Source organism: Erpetoichthys calabaricus, chromosome 18, assembly GCF_900747795.2.
Source record: "Erpetoichthys calabaricus chromosome 18, fErpCal1.3, whole genome shotgun sequence".
Taxonomy (NCBI): Eukaryota; Metazoa; Chordata; class Cladistia; order Polypteriformes; family Polypteridae; genus Erpetoichthys; species Erpetoichthys calabaricus.
In genome coordinates, this window is record NC_041411.2 from 18432882 (window position 1) to 18450337 (window position 17456).

At 38.0% G+C, this 17456-nt stretch overlaps 1 protein-coding gene across 2 annotated transcripts in view; it reads right to left on the reverse strand.

The window, feature by feature from the left end:
- gcn1 (GCN1 activator of EIF2AK4) overlaps window positions 1–17456 on the reverse strand; it is a 47358-nt gene that overhangs the window by 16979 nt on the left and 12923 nt on the right. For both annotated transcript variants that reach the window (XM_051920973.1, XM_028824968.2), the window contains exons 13-41: window positions 17155–17253; window positions 15383–15556; window positions 14506–14658; window positions 14072–14164; window positions 13268–13343; window positions 11864–12023; window positions 11490–11679; window positions 11235–11359; window positions 10945–11123; window positions 9423–9516; window positions 9199–9312; window positions 8815–9013; window positions 8408–8563; window positions 7554–7735; window positions 6843–6923; window positions 6517–6660; window positions 6025–6152; window positions 5521–5710; window positions 5034–5104; window positions 4786–4951; window positions 4474–4668; window positions 4021–4267; window positions 3686–3807; window positions 2300–2414; window positions 1970–2149; window positions 1661–1881; window positions 1402–1470; window positions 1016–1154; window positions 711–907 (exon numbers count right to left, since the gene is read on the reverse strand). In XM_051920973.1, the coding sequence (XP_051776933.1) occupies window positions 711–907; window positions 1016–1154; window positions 1402–1470; window positions 1661–1881; window positions 1970–2149; window positions 2300–2414; window positions 3686–3807; window positions 4021–4267; window positions 4474–4668; window positions 4786–4951; window positions 5034–5104; window positions 5521–5710; window positions 6025–6152; window positions 6517–6660; window positions 6843–6923; window positions 7554–7735; window positions 8408–8563; window positions 8815–9013; window positions 9199–9312; window positions 9423–9516; window positions 10945–11123; window positions 11235–11359; window positions 11490–11679; window positions 11864–12023; window positions 13268–13343; window positions 14072–14164; window positions 14506–14658; window positions 15383–15556; window positions 17155–17253 (4259 nt within the window). The remainder of the gene's footprint in view (window positions 1–710; window positions 908–1015; window positions 1155–1401; window positions 1471–1660; window positions 1882–1969; window positions 2150–2299; window positions 2415–3685; window positions 3808–4020; window positions 4268–4473; window positions 4669–4785; window positions 4952–5033; window positions 5105–5520; window positions 5711–6024; window positions 6153–6516; window positions 6661–6842; window positions 6924–7553; window positions 7736–8407; window positions 8564–8814; window positions 9014–9198; window positions 9313–9422; window positions 9517–10944; window positions 11124–11234; window positions 11360–11489; window positions 11680–11863; window positions 12024–13267; window positions 13344–14071; window positions 14165–14505; window positions 14659–15382; window positions 15557–17154; window positions 17254–17456) is intronic.

Below are 17456 nucleotides of genomic sequence, written 5' to 3' on the forward strand. Positions count from 1 at the left end.
AAGCCACTGCAGTAAAGGCCTGGCAGAGCATTAAAAAGGAGGAAACCCAGCATCTGGTGATGTCCATGAGTTCAAGACTTCAGGCTGTCATTGCCAGCAAAGGGTTTTCAACTAAGTATTAAAAATGAACATTTTATTTCCAGTTATTTAATTTGTCCAATTACTTTTGAGCCCCTGAAATGAAGGGATTGTGTTAAAAAAATGCTATAGTTGCCTCACATTTTTATGTAATCGTTTTGTTCACCCCACTGAATTAAAGCTGAAAGTATGCACTTCAACTGCATCTGAGTTGTTTCATTTAACATTCATTGTGGTAATGTACAGAACCAAAATTAGAAAAAATGGTGTCTCTGTCCAAATATTTATGGACCTAACTATAGATCACGTACATATCAATGTGAACAGTGTGCATTAAGTGAACATACCCTTTACCCAAAATAATGATGTGTGGTTTAGCCTGATTGGTTTGTTGACCCTGGCTCCACTCCCACAACTATGCACTGTATTAAATGAGCTACACAATGTATGATTTTAAGACACCAATATGAAACAAGGAAAGAGTATCATCAAAAGCTCTGTCTTGTTCTGTGTTGACAGCACTATGACTTAATCAGAAAGTAGCTGCACTTGCCTCCCAGGGATAACTTGGCATGACCAGGAACATCAGCTCACTGTCGAGTTAGCCTTAATGAGAACATAGCTGAACCCACCTTGAGTATGCAGGGGATGATGGGTCCTACATATGGGGTAAACTTGTCCCCAAAGGTCACAGGTAAATAGATAAACATCATGATGTAGCCATCCCGCACATGGGAAGCAATATCTACTTTGCTGGCTGTAGCAACTATGTCAGGCATCAGCTTGTCAAGTTTTTCCACTCCAAGCCCAGCCAGGACTTCAGCCAAACCTGGAATTCAAATCACAAAGGAGTGAGAGAAAATTAAAGGTAATAAAAATAAAATACCAAAGGTCATTTTAAATGATGCCATTTATGTTTAAGGATGGCCTGACTCACCTTGAGCAGCACCAGATCTGTCAACAGAACTCTGTTCTGAGGCCAGAGTCTCCATGAGCCATGGTAGAAGGTCCTCAAAGCAGGATTCTCCCATTCCTTTCACCATAGCACCAAGAGCTTTGGCTGACACGGTACGCACCTGTCAAAAAAGCATGAGACAGGATACGTTGAAACTTTGGGCGTAGTTACTCCAAGTGTATAAAATACATTTGGCATGAGTCTTTTTTTTTTTTTTTACAGGAACACTGCACTTAAGTTCTTCTCAAAGGTAAAAAAACAGAAAATCACCATGCAATTTAAACACAAGGAAGTACCTAATAGTGAGGCACTATGACATTCATAAATAGAATTGAATGGAAGTAAAAAGGACATGCTGCAGCACACACCTCAGGTACAGGATCCAGCAGTGAAGATTTCAGCCCAGGAATCACACTTGGCAGATATGGAGAAAGATCCTAAAGCAAAAGGAGAAAGAAAAAAAAAATAATAAAAAAATTTTTTTTAGAGCTGCATTACTAAAAGCACAGTTCAGTTCACTTCTGTGTAAGTCAGGCACACTGTGCCCATTTCCTAAATAGCTCAGGCCTCCACCTAAATCACATGAAATTCTCAAAGGAATTCATCACTTTACGATCAGCTACACACCTTTTGGTCAGTGAGGGAGTACATGTTACCGATGATCTGAGCTGCCATCTTGCGTGTATCTGTAGAGCGATCTTGAAAGGCTCTCTGGACTATAGGCATGATGAGAGCTAGGGATGGTGCATCAATAAAATGGACAAACTTTGTGTCCAGCAGTGTCTGCAGGCACTTATGGGTTTTCCTGGAGGGTTCAGTCAAAGCATCTAACAAGATTGGCGTGATAGCTGGGGAAAAAAAACACCAAAAAAATAACCCAGTCATTTCCTCAATTTAACACTTAATAATGAAGCCCTAAAGTGCCAACTTGCTCACCAAGAATTTCTGGATTGCGAATGACAGACCCAATCTGTCGCAAAGCCTGTTGTCCAGCCTTCTGCACCTTGACATGAGAATCTGTCAGCACCTCAGTTAGCTTTGGCACAATATTTGGGAGACAAGAGGACAACTGCTTGGGTGCACAGTATGCCATGGCACCAAGAAGCTCAACAGATCCTTAAACAGAGACACAGAGAAGAACAACATATGAAGAAATGACATTTGGAAGCTTTAAAGATTAAATCCAATAAACTCCACAGGAGCTTAAGGATTAAAGCATTCAATTCTACTATCTTCTTATACATTTTGCAAAATGTAATTATTTACCTGCTTTGGTCCTCCATGATTCCTCCTCAAGAGCAACAAGAAGGGACGGGAGAACCAGTTTCACCCCATGGGCACTCAAGTTTCTCATCACTGCTTTAGCACAATCGTCTGCAGCCTGTGGTTATAATTAATTAAGGCCCCCGAGTTACAGCAGAATGAATTTCATTCAAAAATACTCGCTCAATGAACTGTATGTACAGAGTTGGCAAAGGCCTACACAAATGAGATACTCTTTAAAAAAAAAAAAAAAATCACCCAGGAGATGTGTGCCCTGGTTCATTTTAGTAATTCCCAATTATGGTAAACTTAAAGTTAGGCAATTGGAAAAAATAAAACATGCATCAGTTACACTCGCCCATTTTTTAAAAGCTCTTTAAAATCCATCGACAATCATCAACTACTAACTTTAAACAGCAGAGTCTGTTAAAAAGGAGAGAGGTTAAATTACTGTCAAGTTTTACCACAGACCTTCCAAAAACAATGAATTAACGAAAAAAGGAATAAGGAGAAATTATATATTAAATGCAGATCAGATGGCAAAGTCTGGCATGGCAATATGTTTGTATGGACTATCTCAGGGAATACAAGTTACCTGCCTGGGTTGACTTCTATTGATCAGTTTCTACTAAAATGACTCTGAAGGATACTGGCAGGCCTGGCTCTGGCTGGTGCTATGCTCTTTGCTCTAGTCCTAACAAAGCTGGTGTTAGATGTGGTTGAGCTTTTAGAACTTTCATGAATTAGTCCAGGTTCAGGGTTAATGCCCAAAGTGTGTTATCATGCAGTATGATAATGTGGCCTGTTCTACCATAAAATGTGGAAAAATGGGTTATAGTTAACCCACTTTATGGAAGTTGCATGCAGTTCCCTAGATGTCATAAATACAGCATAATAGAAACTGATTAAGGAAAAAGACACAGAAAGAAATGAATAAGTCAAACAAAAAACAAAACAAAAAAAAAAAAATCAGGGAGATGGAAACAGCAAAGGACTGACACTAAAGCAAGTCCCAAATTTTGAAACTATTCATGTACTTTTAGGAAAAAAGATTATTACTTTGAATTTAAATTTTTTATTTAATAATTCAAGTATTTAGAACATCAAAGAGGGATATTAAAAACTTGCACAGGCACTCTAGAAAGTGGTTTAGAATATGCCTTGTGACAAAAACTCATTATACAGCGGTATATACCAATACAATGTAAAGTGGCACGCTAAAAAAAACAATGTCATGGGTAAAAGTAAACACACCTTGTCATTCGCAAGACCAAATCAAATCCAGTTATCAAATGAGCATTGCCCTAGCAGACCTATCTACACAAGACACCTAATTCTAACATACAAAAAAAGCAGGCATACATAGGCAGTGAGAGGGAAAAGACCAACCTCACGGACGTACTGGTTGCCATCTCCGAAGCACAGGAGCAGATGAGGCAGCACATGCACCACATAGGGTTCAAAGAGCTTTCCCAGCATGTTGCAGAGCATCTCAAAGGCAAACAGTGATCCTGTGAAACCCAAAAGAATTAGGTGTAATGGGATGAGGTCACCGGGAAATTACATATTTCTCATGCCAAGAACTGACATTCTGAAGAAAACCAACATACATAAAGGGAAAGGGTAAAGACTGAGATGAGAAACAAGCCTAACACATACGAAATAATGCACTAACCCAAAATAATCACAGACATACAACAACAAACATAAAAGCAAACAATCACCTTCTCTACGTCGAAAGTTCTTTTTGTCTTGAATAGCATCTGTCAAAGTTGTCATAATTTCCTGCTGTTTAAGGGAAAGTATCCCAAGCCCCTTCACCAGGCCAGCAAGCCCATAAGCTGCTCCTTTCCGTTCTGCATATTTGTCTGACTCAAGAAGCAGCTGCAGCAGCTTCTGAACCATCCCACCTGCATCTTCTTTAATGGCAGGTACAAGAGGAGGAAGACAGCTGGCCACTGACTCTTGAACCTACAGGAAAGCAATGCATAAAAAATTTAAATAAATAAATAAAAGCAGAGCTTCCAAACCTTAAGTTTGAAAAAGTCTAAAGAAATGCAGCTTCACTAGTTGTACCATTGAAACACATGAGATGGCAAGAATAATACATGCAGGAGGACCTTAGATGTCAAACGTCCGCTTTAATGAACTACAGTACCTTGGAACACTACACTTACTTGCTGGGAGGGTGTGGACAAAGCTGTAATGAGTTTGGCCACAATGGGTTTGACTTTGGGGTCACTCTTGTCAAGGTGCTTTGCCAGGGAGCCCATCAGAATAACAACACTTTGACGGACAGAATCATAGCTGGCATCCTGAGGGGCATTCTTGAGGAATTCTTCAAAGACTGGCAATAAAGAGTTAACATTGTCCTGTGCAGAGGACAGAAACGCCATTAAAAACAGGCAGAAATACATAAGGAAAAGAGAACTATGGGCTGTTTTTTTTTTGTTTTGTTTTTTTTTTTTTTTAAACATATGAAACCATACCTTTCCATGGGTGTTAAGGGCAGAGAGTGCAGCTCCCAACATACACTTTCGGACTTCAGCATTGCGGTCATGAAGTGCTTCGGGGACAAAGAACTGGAACAATGGTGTAACTCTGGAGCAGTCCAGATACTGGGAAAGCTTATTCAACGCTAAAGCGATTCCACATCTGTAACAGAGATATAACATTAAGAACAGCATAATATACAATAAATAATTCTGCATCAAGCTACCTAAACTATAACACTTACCTGGCTTCCCACTGGTCTGGAGGCATTTCGGAAATCGTGCGCCCCAGGGCATCTAACTTAGGTGGAGGTCTCTGTTTCAGAATTAAATATAATGGCCAAGATGTCAGGCATTCTATAAATTGGCTTACTGTTCCACATTTCCTTTGATTAAAATATGCATGATTAACCCTAGCATTTCCTATTCTCCTTGTCAGTTACTAACAGGAAGTTCTATTCCAGAAGCCTACAAGTGAAGACAAAACAATCAAAAAAAAAAAAAAAAAGGTTCTTCTAAATAAAACCTATGTCCACTCTTAGTAAATAATACATTTCGTCAATATTTCTACAATGGCCCACTTTGATGGAAGACGTTTAAAGAGGAAATACTACTTTTTTTATCTGAATTAAACTATGTTAACCCCAAACAGACAGGATTTAATAAGCACTAAAATAAAAGAAAAAAACAAGACTGTTCTGAATGTGAAGTACAGAGCAAGGGGAAACCCACATAAAGTTTCTCTTGATAAAGTTCCATCAGCTTCATCATGACATCAGAAGCCTGATGTCTGTACTGGGCCACAGCGTTAGACAAAGCCTCAGCTCCTGCTTGCCGGACAGCCTCTTCATAATGAATCACATCCTCAATGAGCAGTGAGCACAGACTGGCCTGCAGTTCTAAACCAACTGCCTCCCAAAGCCTAGGAGAAAAAATAAATAAATTGAAAACAAGGGTTACAAATGGCCAAAAATAAATAAATAAATATATAAGTAAATAAATAAAATGAAAACGAGGGCTACAAATGCCCACAATCTATGTTCTTATAAAGGAGCACATTTTTATCTTTATAAAAACAGAGTTAAAAATTACAAAAAAAAAAAAAAAAGCATTTAAATATAAGGCATATTAACCCTTGCTCTGCAAGACTTAACCAATTTTCTTCCCTCATGCATATTTGAGATTAAGCCTGAAGAATATTCCCACTTCACTACCCCTTTAACCCAAGACTCTCACTTCTCTGCCAGCAAGCGGCCCTCCTCTTCCACATCAAATCGGGCTACCCAGATTCTTCGCAGCAAGTCCAAACCATGTTTCTCATCTGTGTCTGTGGTAGGCAAGACCATCACCATCTCCAGCAGACCCTGGGAAATAGGGGTTTAAAAGAAACAGATATTGTTTTGAATTATGGTATGCAAAGCCAAAGCATTTATTCAGTTTCACCATGCTTCATTTTGGAGCACTATTCAGTAACTTAAGACAGTAGCCCCAAATGGGTTTTAAAACCTATTGTGTACATGAGCGTACCCTACAACTGGTGACACTGCCTAACATGACAATTGACTTGTGTCCCTTGCTGTTGAGACATTCTAAAACTTATTTACTTATTAAAATGTAGGAATCAGATTATAAACTGATCATTTAGCAGGATGATTTCTAATAAACTTTCCTGAAATTCTGAATTGCATGATTCAGTACACTGCACTTCTAATAGTGACTGGTACTCACTCGCAGGGCGGCATCCCGAACAGAAAAACAAGGAGACTGCAGAGCTTGCAACAGTACATCTATTTCCTCTTGTTCTGCATAGGCACAGCCTTCATCTCCACTACTGCTAGCACATAGTGAAGTCAGTGAATTGGAAGCCAGAACCTAAAAAACACAGCCACAAAGACAGATAATGAAGCTTGAAAAAACAAAAGAGGTAAACCTTTTTGATTTCTGTTAATAGTAAAGGCAAGCATTATGCAGTGAGCACACAGTTTTCCTTTAAAATGTCTGGCTGAATCTGCTAAACAAGGCCACTTCATATCAAACTTTTCACCATCTGGTACCTGTAAACAAGGACTTCCTGTACCAATGACACGTGTCAGAAGCAGCAACATTTCAACCCTGGGAAGTAATTCTGGACCATTCTAGAAAGAAAGAGATACAAAGAGAAGGAGGAAAAGCAAGTTAGAATAGAGAAAATGCCAAAATAAAATGAATACCAGATATTTTATAGATTAGGCCACTACCAGATTCATTAATGTCATTTCTTAACAATTGCCACAACACCTAATGCAGGTAATGCTTAAAGGTTGCCAGGGTGTTCATGTTAGCTACAACAAATCTAGTAAATAGTAAATAAATTAAAAAAACAAAACAAAAAAAAAACCCAGTAACCTAAAAAGGGGAATTCAATACCCTCAATTCTCACTTGAAAAACAACACTGGTGGCAGGGTATCTAATTGATTCACAGAAATTTCAGTGAATTTACCAAATTTAATATTAAAATTAATCTCCAAATTTTTCAAAATTTTTTTACTCTCTAAATAGGCATGAAAGGAGTTATCTGATTTGAATAGCACTGTCTCACTAATTTGTAATGTATGCATTGTAAAGCAAAAAGTAACCCAATAATACTGAAAATATTAGCATATCTTTTATAGACAAATCAACTCTGAACCACCAACATTTGCTACAAAATGAAGTATCACTAGCCATTCTGCTGAGACCCTTTTAATTGGCCCACTCAATGAGCAGAAATTTTCAAATGACTCACCTCATCAATGAGCTGATCTTGAAGAGTTGTGCAGGATCGCAGCTGTGCATGCTGGCTGATGACTTGAAGGGCTTTCACCAAAAGGGCTTCCTCTTCCTCATCTTTATTTATAGTCTCAGTAAGGATGATTTTGAGGAATGGGAAACAGAAGGCAAAGGCTGGCCCCGCAAGTGGGGAGGCATCTGTAGTTGATTCAAGAGGAAAAGAAGGGAATTCATTGGAACACTAGAACTTTATTATTTTAAGTCAAGTTTTGCAAAATTAGGATGTGTTGGTATAGAATTTTATTCTGATTTATGATTCTTCCTGATTGGGTCACACGTTTTACAGCAGGATATTAATATATTTTTTTTTATTTCGCACACATACACACACACACACACACACTTATAAACTAAATGCAACAAGAGAAAAACTATCAGAATGTTTGTGCCAGCACTTTGCATCTCATTATTGTTTACCTACTGGTCAAGAATAAAACAATTAAGGGTTCTGAATCCGGGATAAAAACTTTCAAAATCTGTGGCCACCAAGAGAGTAAGCTTAAGACCACAGGCTCAACAGAAGCATGTGAACGTGTTACAAATGTAACCCAAGTCACATGATGGACTTGAGGAATAAGGCAGGTACACAACAAAAGACAGTACTGTAAAAAGAAACAGTTCATTCACAGCTAGAACCTTAACCATGGTATAGAAAAGCCTATAGCACTGAGATAGTGACACCCTGCAAGCAGGAACAGCACAGTTTTAGCAATGAGTAAGGACACAAGATATGACAGCAAGAATAGCAGAGGACAAGATACATTTTCTGAGCAAAACAAACTCAGAGGAAAAGAAAAACAAATTACTCACCAGAAGTCCCCTTCACATCTCTGTGTACAACTGTCTGACTATGCAGCAGGTTCACTGCTCTGACTGTGGCTTTGCCAAGATCCTCTTCACACCATCTTTCATCTAAATCACACTCTGGCTTCATTAAACGTAGGGTTACATGGCCAACCAACAAACCTTAAAGAAATGAACAAACACCAAAAATGATTATAAAGAAGTACGTAATTTGGAGAAAAACAACTGAACAATCGTGGTTAGAGGAGATGTTACTTCTATCTTTCTATCTTCATTATTCTTGTCAAGTACCTTTACTTGCTAAGCATCTGGAAGACAGGCCAAGACCACTGTTCTGTCTTGAATCAAAAAATTTTGCAAAAAGTATTCAGAAAAACAAACATCAAAAGATCCCTTAAGTTTGTAAAACTAACCTAAATTTCTCTGCTGGGGTTGAAAGACACAGTCTATCAAAGAGAGGTAGTGGTTTTTAATTCTTGGAGCTGCAAGTGGAGATTGAAAGAGTGGCAGAAAAGAACGAAGAACTAATGGGATCTGATGAGACACTCCAGGGAGTTTTTTCTTGACTACAGCACCTAAAAGAGATAGCACCGACTGTAGTTCCAGGTCCATCTGAGGAGTGAACACAAGCAAGCAAAGATGTAAATATGGGCAACCAATGTAAAGCAGCATGTGGATAAAATGGAAACAAATCTAGGTAGAGACTAGTTAAATGTATGCGCTGTACTAATGTCTTCAACAGGAGGAGGGAAAAAAAAAAAATTTATAATACGACCATTCAACTTTACGTCTTATACCTCTTGAAGGTTCTTCCTAATGGCAGACTCTCTTTCTAGCTGCAAACGAATCATCTCTTTTTGTTTAATGGTCAACTGCACCTCCTCCTTGATTCCCTTTTTCTTTTTAATCTCCTAAAACAGAAGAGCATAAATTAGAAAACAATGATGCTGTATCTCCCCTAGCATACTAAGTAAGTTAAATTTATGGGGGGGGGAATCAATAAAATTAATACTTTGCTTACCTCTTTCAATTCTAGCTCAATAATCTGCTCTTTGAAGGAATACGCTTTGTTCTCACGTTTAAGATTTCCTTTCTTTGCGCATTCTTGCTGAGCACTGCAAATGAGAATTACACTTGTGCTTAGCTATTGAGAGTTGATGGGGAGCACTTTCCCTTATTAGTTATTAGCAACAAAGGGACCTAAACAAACAAAACAGAGCCTCTGGCTGCTAGGAAAATGCAGAAGATGAGTATTTTCCAATACTTCTTCAGAATATTAATGAAAGCACAGTAGACCTGCAAATCCTGCCTGCTTCACACAAAGTGCTGTCAATTGGAAGAAATAATTTAGTCTCCCTCCACAAGGTATTCTACGAACATCTGCCCACTAACTCACATGAACAAGGTGCAGAATATGACAGAGTATAACAGGCTTCTTCTACAGTCACAGTCAGAGGGCAGCACTATAGACCCCTTTCCAAGATGCAGCTTAGGCCACCCTTAGGCAACTGTAACCTTGTCCAACTATAAATGTGAAAGCTCCTAACTTTTTCAAGGCTGCACCAAATTTGACACCACAAACCAAGGGTACTGACAGCAAAAATAAAACAACACACAAAGTAGATGCTTTAATGCAATGGAGGACAATACCAGTAAAAGAAGGTAAAATGCCAAAATACCTATAATACGTACATTTAGCTTGCATGATTATTTAATCTTTGTTATTATCTGGCAGAGTGCTAGCTGGACTACTGCAGTGATTTTTTGTCATTTATTCTCCATTTATTGTGCTTGTTTGTTGCAACAAGGGCCAACAACCATCCACTTTATGTACTCTACAATGTATGAAATTTTCACACTGCTAATGATATTTTGATTGTTACATTACCTTTAGGGTGGCACGGTGGCACAGTGGGTAGCGCTGCTGCCTCGCAGTTAGGAGACCCGGGTTCACTTTCCGGGCCTCCCTGTGTGGAGTTTGCATGTTCTCTCCATGTCTGCGTGAGTTTCCTCTGGGTACTCCGGTTTCCTCCCACAGTCCAAAGACATGCAGGTTAGGTGCATTGGCGATACTAAATTGTCCCTAGTGTGTGTGTGTGTGTGTGCGTGCCCCCCGCGGTGGGCTGGCGCCCTGCCCAGGGTTTGTTTCCTGCCTTGCGCCCTGTGTTGCCTGGGATTGGCTCCAGCACAGCCCCGTGACCTGTAGTTAGGATATAGCGGGTTGGATAATGGATGGACATTACCTTTAATTTCTCAAGTGTTGCATAGATTTAATTTTTACTCATAGCATACATTTTGTTAAGGATACTAAACAGAATGAGGACAATCGTTTTTAAAAAAAAAAGTGGCAAGCTACGGCTAGACAACTTAGGTGTTAATAAGATAAAAAGTGCAGTTCCCAGAGTTAGATGGTGCAGAAGTGAACCCAAACAAAAAAAAGTCATAAATGAAACTGAAACGAACTGTGAATTTAATGTATCTTAGTCATTGTGCACTTAGCTTAATGTTAATGCAAAGTTTAAAAAAAAAAAAAAAACACTAACTTCTGAATAATAGATTTATCATACAGCTCCCCTTCTGGCATCTGCATAATGGCATACTCCTCCCGTGTAACCTGGAGCAAATCTTGTTTGTTCAGAGTAGAAGTGATAACACCAAAGAGCTGAGGCAGCACCTTGAGTGGTGAGAGGGCTGACAAGCAGACCACAGCATTCATGGAGGCCTATATTTAAAAAAAAAAAAAAAAAATCACCACCACCACAACTAGATTTATTGGCAACTAGGAAACAAAAATGAGATTTACTGCTTAACAGGAAAAATAGAAACCTCTTACTGGGGAAACAGAAGATTTGGCTGTAACGATGGGTAAAAGAGTATCTAAATTCTTGTTGATGAATTCTTTTGCATCAATCTTCATACGGGATAAGATGGCTGGCCATAAGTCTTTTTGTGCTGCCGCTGAAAAGATTTAGAGCATTATTTAATACAGGGTTGGGATTATGATTCTTAAGAGTATATAATTTGCTTTACAACATCAAAAACTAAAATGAATCAATCACACAGAATCTGTAAACACGATGTCTGTTACCTATGGAAGGGTGGTGTGCTAGGAGGAGGATCTCTCTGGCCAAATTTTCTGCCTCAATGGGATCAGCCTCTAGCCCTGGAACACTGGTGATCACACACAGAGTTTCCAGCAAAATTCGAGGAGGAATATAAGTCTTAGCAAGATCTGACGCATCTCCTGACTCCGTAACAAGCGAATCCAAGGACATCACCTTTTCAGAAATTGAAAGTAATAGTTAACACCACACTTAGGACCAACTATGATCAGAATTAGACAGATAAATTCATAAAGCAAATCTCATTATTAAGAGGTGGAAATCAAAAGGCAAACACTGTTCTAGGACATTTAATTATTACACTTCAACTGAGATGAGTTTAAGCAAGAAATAAACACACCTTATGAGAGGACAGAAAAATTTCGAGCTCCTCCAGCATTCCATAAGCCAATCTAATCCCACCCAAAGCACCAAGTAACTTCTTGGTGGTCTGCTGAGCTTGTTTTCGAACATTCCAAGATTTGGATAATAGGATAGTAACCAAGGCATGATGGTACATTCTGCAAACACACACAAGTCAGAACATTACAGTAGTCAAACAGTGCATTTTCTTGCACTGTTCTTTCTCTTTCCTCACATGGTAAACTCAAATGTTTGCCTCAAACAAAATTAAGGCTCTCAGATTACAGTAAAACTGGCAATAGGTACATGTTGAGCATTATCCTAATTCTGTATCATAAAAATTCAGCAGTGTACTCTCAAATTACTGTCCAAATTTATGGATAAATCACTTGGGGTGTGGAAGCAAAGAACCCAATGGCCTCATGCTGAATAAACTGCCTTAAAAAGGGGCCCAACTCATTTCTGTTACAGCAAACTGAGCTAAAGATGTTGTTAAGCAGTCAAAAAGATTACATTATAGTAAGGAGCTAAAGAGGATAAACTTTTAAATTAAATAATTTAATTATGAACTGGGAACTGTAACTGTCAAGCTGCATTGTAATACTTGATACAGATATTTTGTCCATTTACATAGGCACGTGATGGACAAATTTAAGCTAGAATATAAAATGAGTTTAAGCCTAAGTGAAAATGTCCACTGGAAACAATGCAACAGTATGCAAGAATAACAAAGGCAGCATATCTGTGAGGGTCAGACTATAATAGCTTAGCTTATAGGTTGCACTAGCAAAGAAAAACTATAAAGACCAGCTCTCATACAAAATCACCAAGGATATCACTCATTTGATTACTACGGCAGTAGAATAATAAACAGAGTCTAACACAAAGGCTTTTTTGGCAGCTAAAATCCAGCTAGCTACAGCCAGTAATGTCACACTCACTACTTACCTCACACACACAGGAATTTAAATTTTTAGCCTGACAATCCACGGATAATGTTACTGAGAAATCTAATTACTATCATGTGCACAATGACTAGCTGGTGGAGTGCCTGCATGTCTTCATGATAACACTTGTAAAATAGGCCGCTGTAGCTACCGTATTTCACACTTACACGGCGACTCACAGTCAAAAGTGGATTTAAAGTGCATGTAACCTGGGCCTCTCCAGAACATCATGCAGCTAACAAGCTGCAAACATTACTGAATCTCAAGCAATGACAAATCAAATGTAAAAGGTTATGCATGTTCATTTTAATTACAAATTAATATTGAACTAATACAGTGTAAATGTTGTGATCAATCACTTTCCGACATGTATGGAATGTTAAAAAAAAAAAAAAATACTATTTACAGTTATAGCTGAGGAGAAAACCTCAGTCAAACAGTCAAATTCAGCTTACTGTGCCTTATTCTCAGGGAATCTGTGTTGGTGGTCTAGTAGGAGTCGTTCAACCAGCAGTAGGAGGGAACACAGTGCTACAGGAAAAAAAGAAAAAATCATACTATATTAAAAAAAAAAGAGAGAAAAAAAGAAAAAACTGCTTGTTTCGAGTATTACAGAAAACTCCATGCAGACAAGTGTTTGATAGGAAATGTGCATGTTTCATTGTTTTTAAATTCTTAATATCAGAAACTCAAAAAAGGCATTTCTAAGAATTTCAACCATCAAGAGATGCAGAATTTCAGTTATGTTAAAAATGTACCTAAAGAATACTTTCTTCCTCTCAAAATGTGCAGACAAATCTAAACATTTAATGACACATTAATTTGGGTTTTTTCTTGCAGTGCCATTACTATATACAGTAATTTGTCAGAATCTCTTCCTGGCAAATACAGGGGTTAAGTTAGAACAGGAGAAGAGGGAGGATGAACAGGGAATTTTTATTAGGCAAGAAACCTGGAACTTTTTCCAAAAATGTTGCTCAATCCCTTCACCCACACCAATCAGGTTTGAAGGTCTAAAAATGATTGCTTGTAGGGCAATATATGACCGCTCATACCAAGACCTAAAAATGGTAATGACGGACATAATATGCATATTTTAATGGGATAACTGAAATTTGTGATACATTTTCAAAATACAAATTTTAAAACCCTATAGTGCTTTTTTCAGTGAACACATATTACAAAATAATAGGATGCTTATAATAGAAATTGAATTGCAAACAGATTTGCAGCATTTCCTTCCTTTATAAATCATTCACCTTCTTCTGAAGCAACAGACAGGAACTTCTCAGAAGTGAAAACTTGCTTTTTCTCGTCCAAAATTAGCTGCCAGAAACCAGACAGCTTTGACTCTACAAAGAATAACAGGATCAGGTCAGAATCAAAGAAAGAACTCCTATACCATGGTACTGTTGGAAGCCAAAACATATTGTTGCTCTCTGGCATTCATTAAGATAATCCTTTTACAAGGATTTACATATCCTTTGCAACATTTCTAATGAAAAACATTACTTCTACTGATGCACTAAATGTAGCACAGGTAGTAATACAACTAATTACACTTGAACTCCACTAAGAGTCATGTTGATTCTGGTCTTTTGACTATACCTAATCAATGAATTCATGCTTTGACTATACATGCCTGGCTCAAATTTCACATCTGTTTAGGGGTTTACATGCAACCCAGCATTACCAATCAATGAATCCACTATACACAGTTTGCAGACCAGAACAGCTGCAGCCACTCCTTCAGCGATTAACGGAACCTGTGTGCTTTGAGAAGAGGCCTTCTCCACAGCCTGGAGTAAGATTTGAAGCAGATCCTTGGCCTGTAGTAAAGTGTCCCCTAAGAAAAGGGGAAAAGAATGAAAATAGAACAAATTCTGCATTATTCAAAGTTCTCATTATTTAGTTATTTTTTTTCCATCTAAACTAAAAGGTGCCAGAACACTAAACATGACAAATTTAAGGTATGGGTTATCCAGTTATTAAGATTCTAGAAGTGGACCACTCAAGGTTTACTACACAGAGACGTGGTGATGATATTAAAGCGATTTTTGGAGATTAATCCAGTATTAAAATCAATATTGCTGTTCACTATATACAAGCATACAGCAGATTTTCTGGAATAAAATTACTTATTTTAAACCGGTTTTGTTAAAATGTATATCCAAAAAGTAATGATTAGGAGGAGTTGGTACACTTGCAGGTGATGAAATGTAACTGGTCATTAAAATGACCCCTGTATCCTCTCCATTTCCATAAACACTTTAATAATTCAACCTAGATACAGAGGATAGTTTTGAAGCCGCAATTTGTTTTAAATACTGCTCAACTAATTGGCAAATAAATTTGTTTAATTATATAAAAATTTATTTCTAAGAAGACTTGTAACATGGACCATCTGTCAAACAAGTACTGCAAAAAAAATGTATTTAACCAAAGGACACCTGCCAATACATAATTTGAAAAGCTGAAGTTGTAATAGCTAGAAAAAAATGGCCTACTGAACCCTAGGGGCTCTGCAAAAGGATATGCAGATATGAACAGTATGTTACAAAGTAACTCACCTTTGAAGGCAGCCAGCATGCACAGCAGATAAGAGTGCCGTACAGGTGAAGAGGAGGTCTTCAGAGCAAATGCTTTTTTGAACCACTCCATAAGGGATTTGGGAACCTCTGTATTGAACTTTCTACTCCAGAGTGTGAGAACAGAGACTGCATGGACAAGTGTACCCTCGTGAACTAGGACAAAAACATTTTTTTTACATTTCCAAAATGGTGTGCATCTCATTTGCTCTACTAAGCACATATCAAGGCATTTCTAAATTGAATATACTCTGAGCACTTATATTTAGGAGATTTTACTTTCAAAATTATGTTATGCATCACTCTGAAAGTTCACGAAATAAAGTCTTAGCATTATGTTCTCAGAAGCTATAACAATTGTGTCTGACCCACTTACTCAAATTCTGGGTCTTTAACTATTCTACTTCAAAATGACAATTTAATTTTAGTTTAATAAAAGATCAAATATTCTTGAAAAAGATGACAGGCAGTGTTTAAGGCTTTGAATTTCAAACCCTGAGTTTATGGGTTCAAATCCTGCTATTGACAGTGTGTGACCATGAGCAAGCCACTTCACTCGTGTGTACTCCAATTGGAAAAACAAATGTAACCAACTGTGTTTCAAATTTTGTAAGTCACCTTGGATGATGGCATACACTAAATAAATAAAAATAATAAATGCAACAATTGATAAAAGTATCAAATTTGTCTATATATCTATTTTCTAACTAGGTCACACAGTTGATGGAAGGGTTGCACAGTGTAAAAGTTGTGAAAAAGTACCAAAAAACTCAATTTTTAAAATGGCATGGTACTAGCATTTCATTAATTTCAGTAGCAGAAGTAAATGGTCATTTTCAGGCACCTTGCATTCAGCCATTTATACAATTCTTCGATATAATATACATATTTTATGTAACATTGATCACCAAGGGAGACTCGCCACCCTCAAACCACTCTGCTATCTGAACATATATATTTATATAAATGAACTGAAGATACCAAGTTGGGCCAGCTCCTCTTAATGATTTGGGGAGTGCAGCAGAACATGGAGCCGTGTGTGTTTGCAGGCTTGAGAAGACTAAGCAGCTGTAAATGTGCTGGTTGTGAGAGATGGGTGTTTATCCGTCATTTGCTTCACTTCCATTTCAGTAACGGTACTGTGGTACGAAAGCTAATAAAGGTACCATAGTCAAGATTTTAGTACACTGGCTTAGTGTCACTGGGAAAATACCTTTGAGTACAAGGTGGTAGCTAACGCTGAAGTTGGACAGGGCTCAAGTTCATGATAGTAAATTGACACCCATCCAATTTAAATTACCAAAAAATCTGATGTGCACAACTTCAGGATGTTGAAAGAAAACACACACGGACATAATGAAAGTATTGAAAGTCTACAAAGACAGTGCCCAGGCCCAAAATTATAACCCAGGGCTGTGAAGTAGCATCCATGTGCCTTCATGCCACTCACTATTGCACTTGTTATTTATCAAAATGGCTACTACAAAAACTAGAACACATTAGTAAATGGTGTATGACTATGTAATAATATAATCAGATTCTAACTAATATTTAGCAGTCGGTACACTTCAGGCATTTTTCATATATTACATGGCTAGGCCCTTTGCAAGCAGAGTAGTAAAAGATGCCCAGTTTTGACCTAGAATGCAGGTTGTGTTTAGCATGTGTAGACATGTAGACAGCTTCATTATTTCCAAAAGTATTTTCAAGTCAAGCACAACCTGCAATCTAATAAAACACAAAATCCTTCTTACCTTCCTGCTGAAGAAATGGGATGAAGAGTTCAACCACAGTGGCACTGAGAATCTGACTGGAGGGAACTAAAACTGTATGGTAGCTTAGGCTCCGGATTCCTATAGGGATCGAAAGGAGGCAGATTTTCAGGTTACTTTATGAATTACTCTGAAAATGGAACAATCCAGAGATTAAGATAGGGTCTACATTTATACTTGACTAGCTGTTTTACCCGGCTTCACCTGGGAATCTTTGTAAGATAACGGGCGCCATTTATAGTACTGTCCGTTAATCAGGTACGTGCTTTTATGTATACAATATC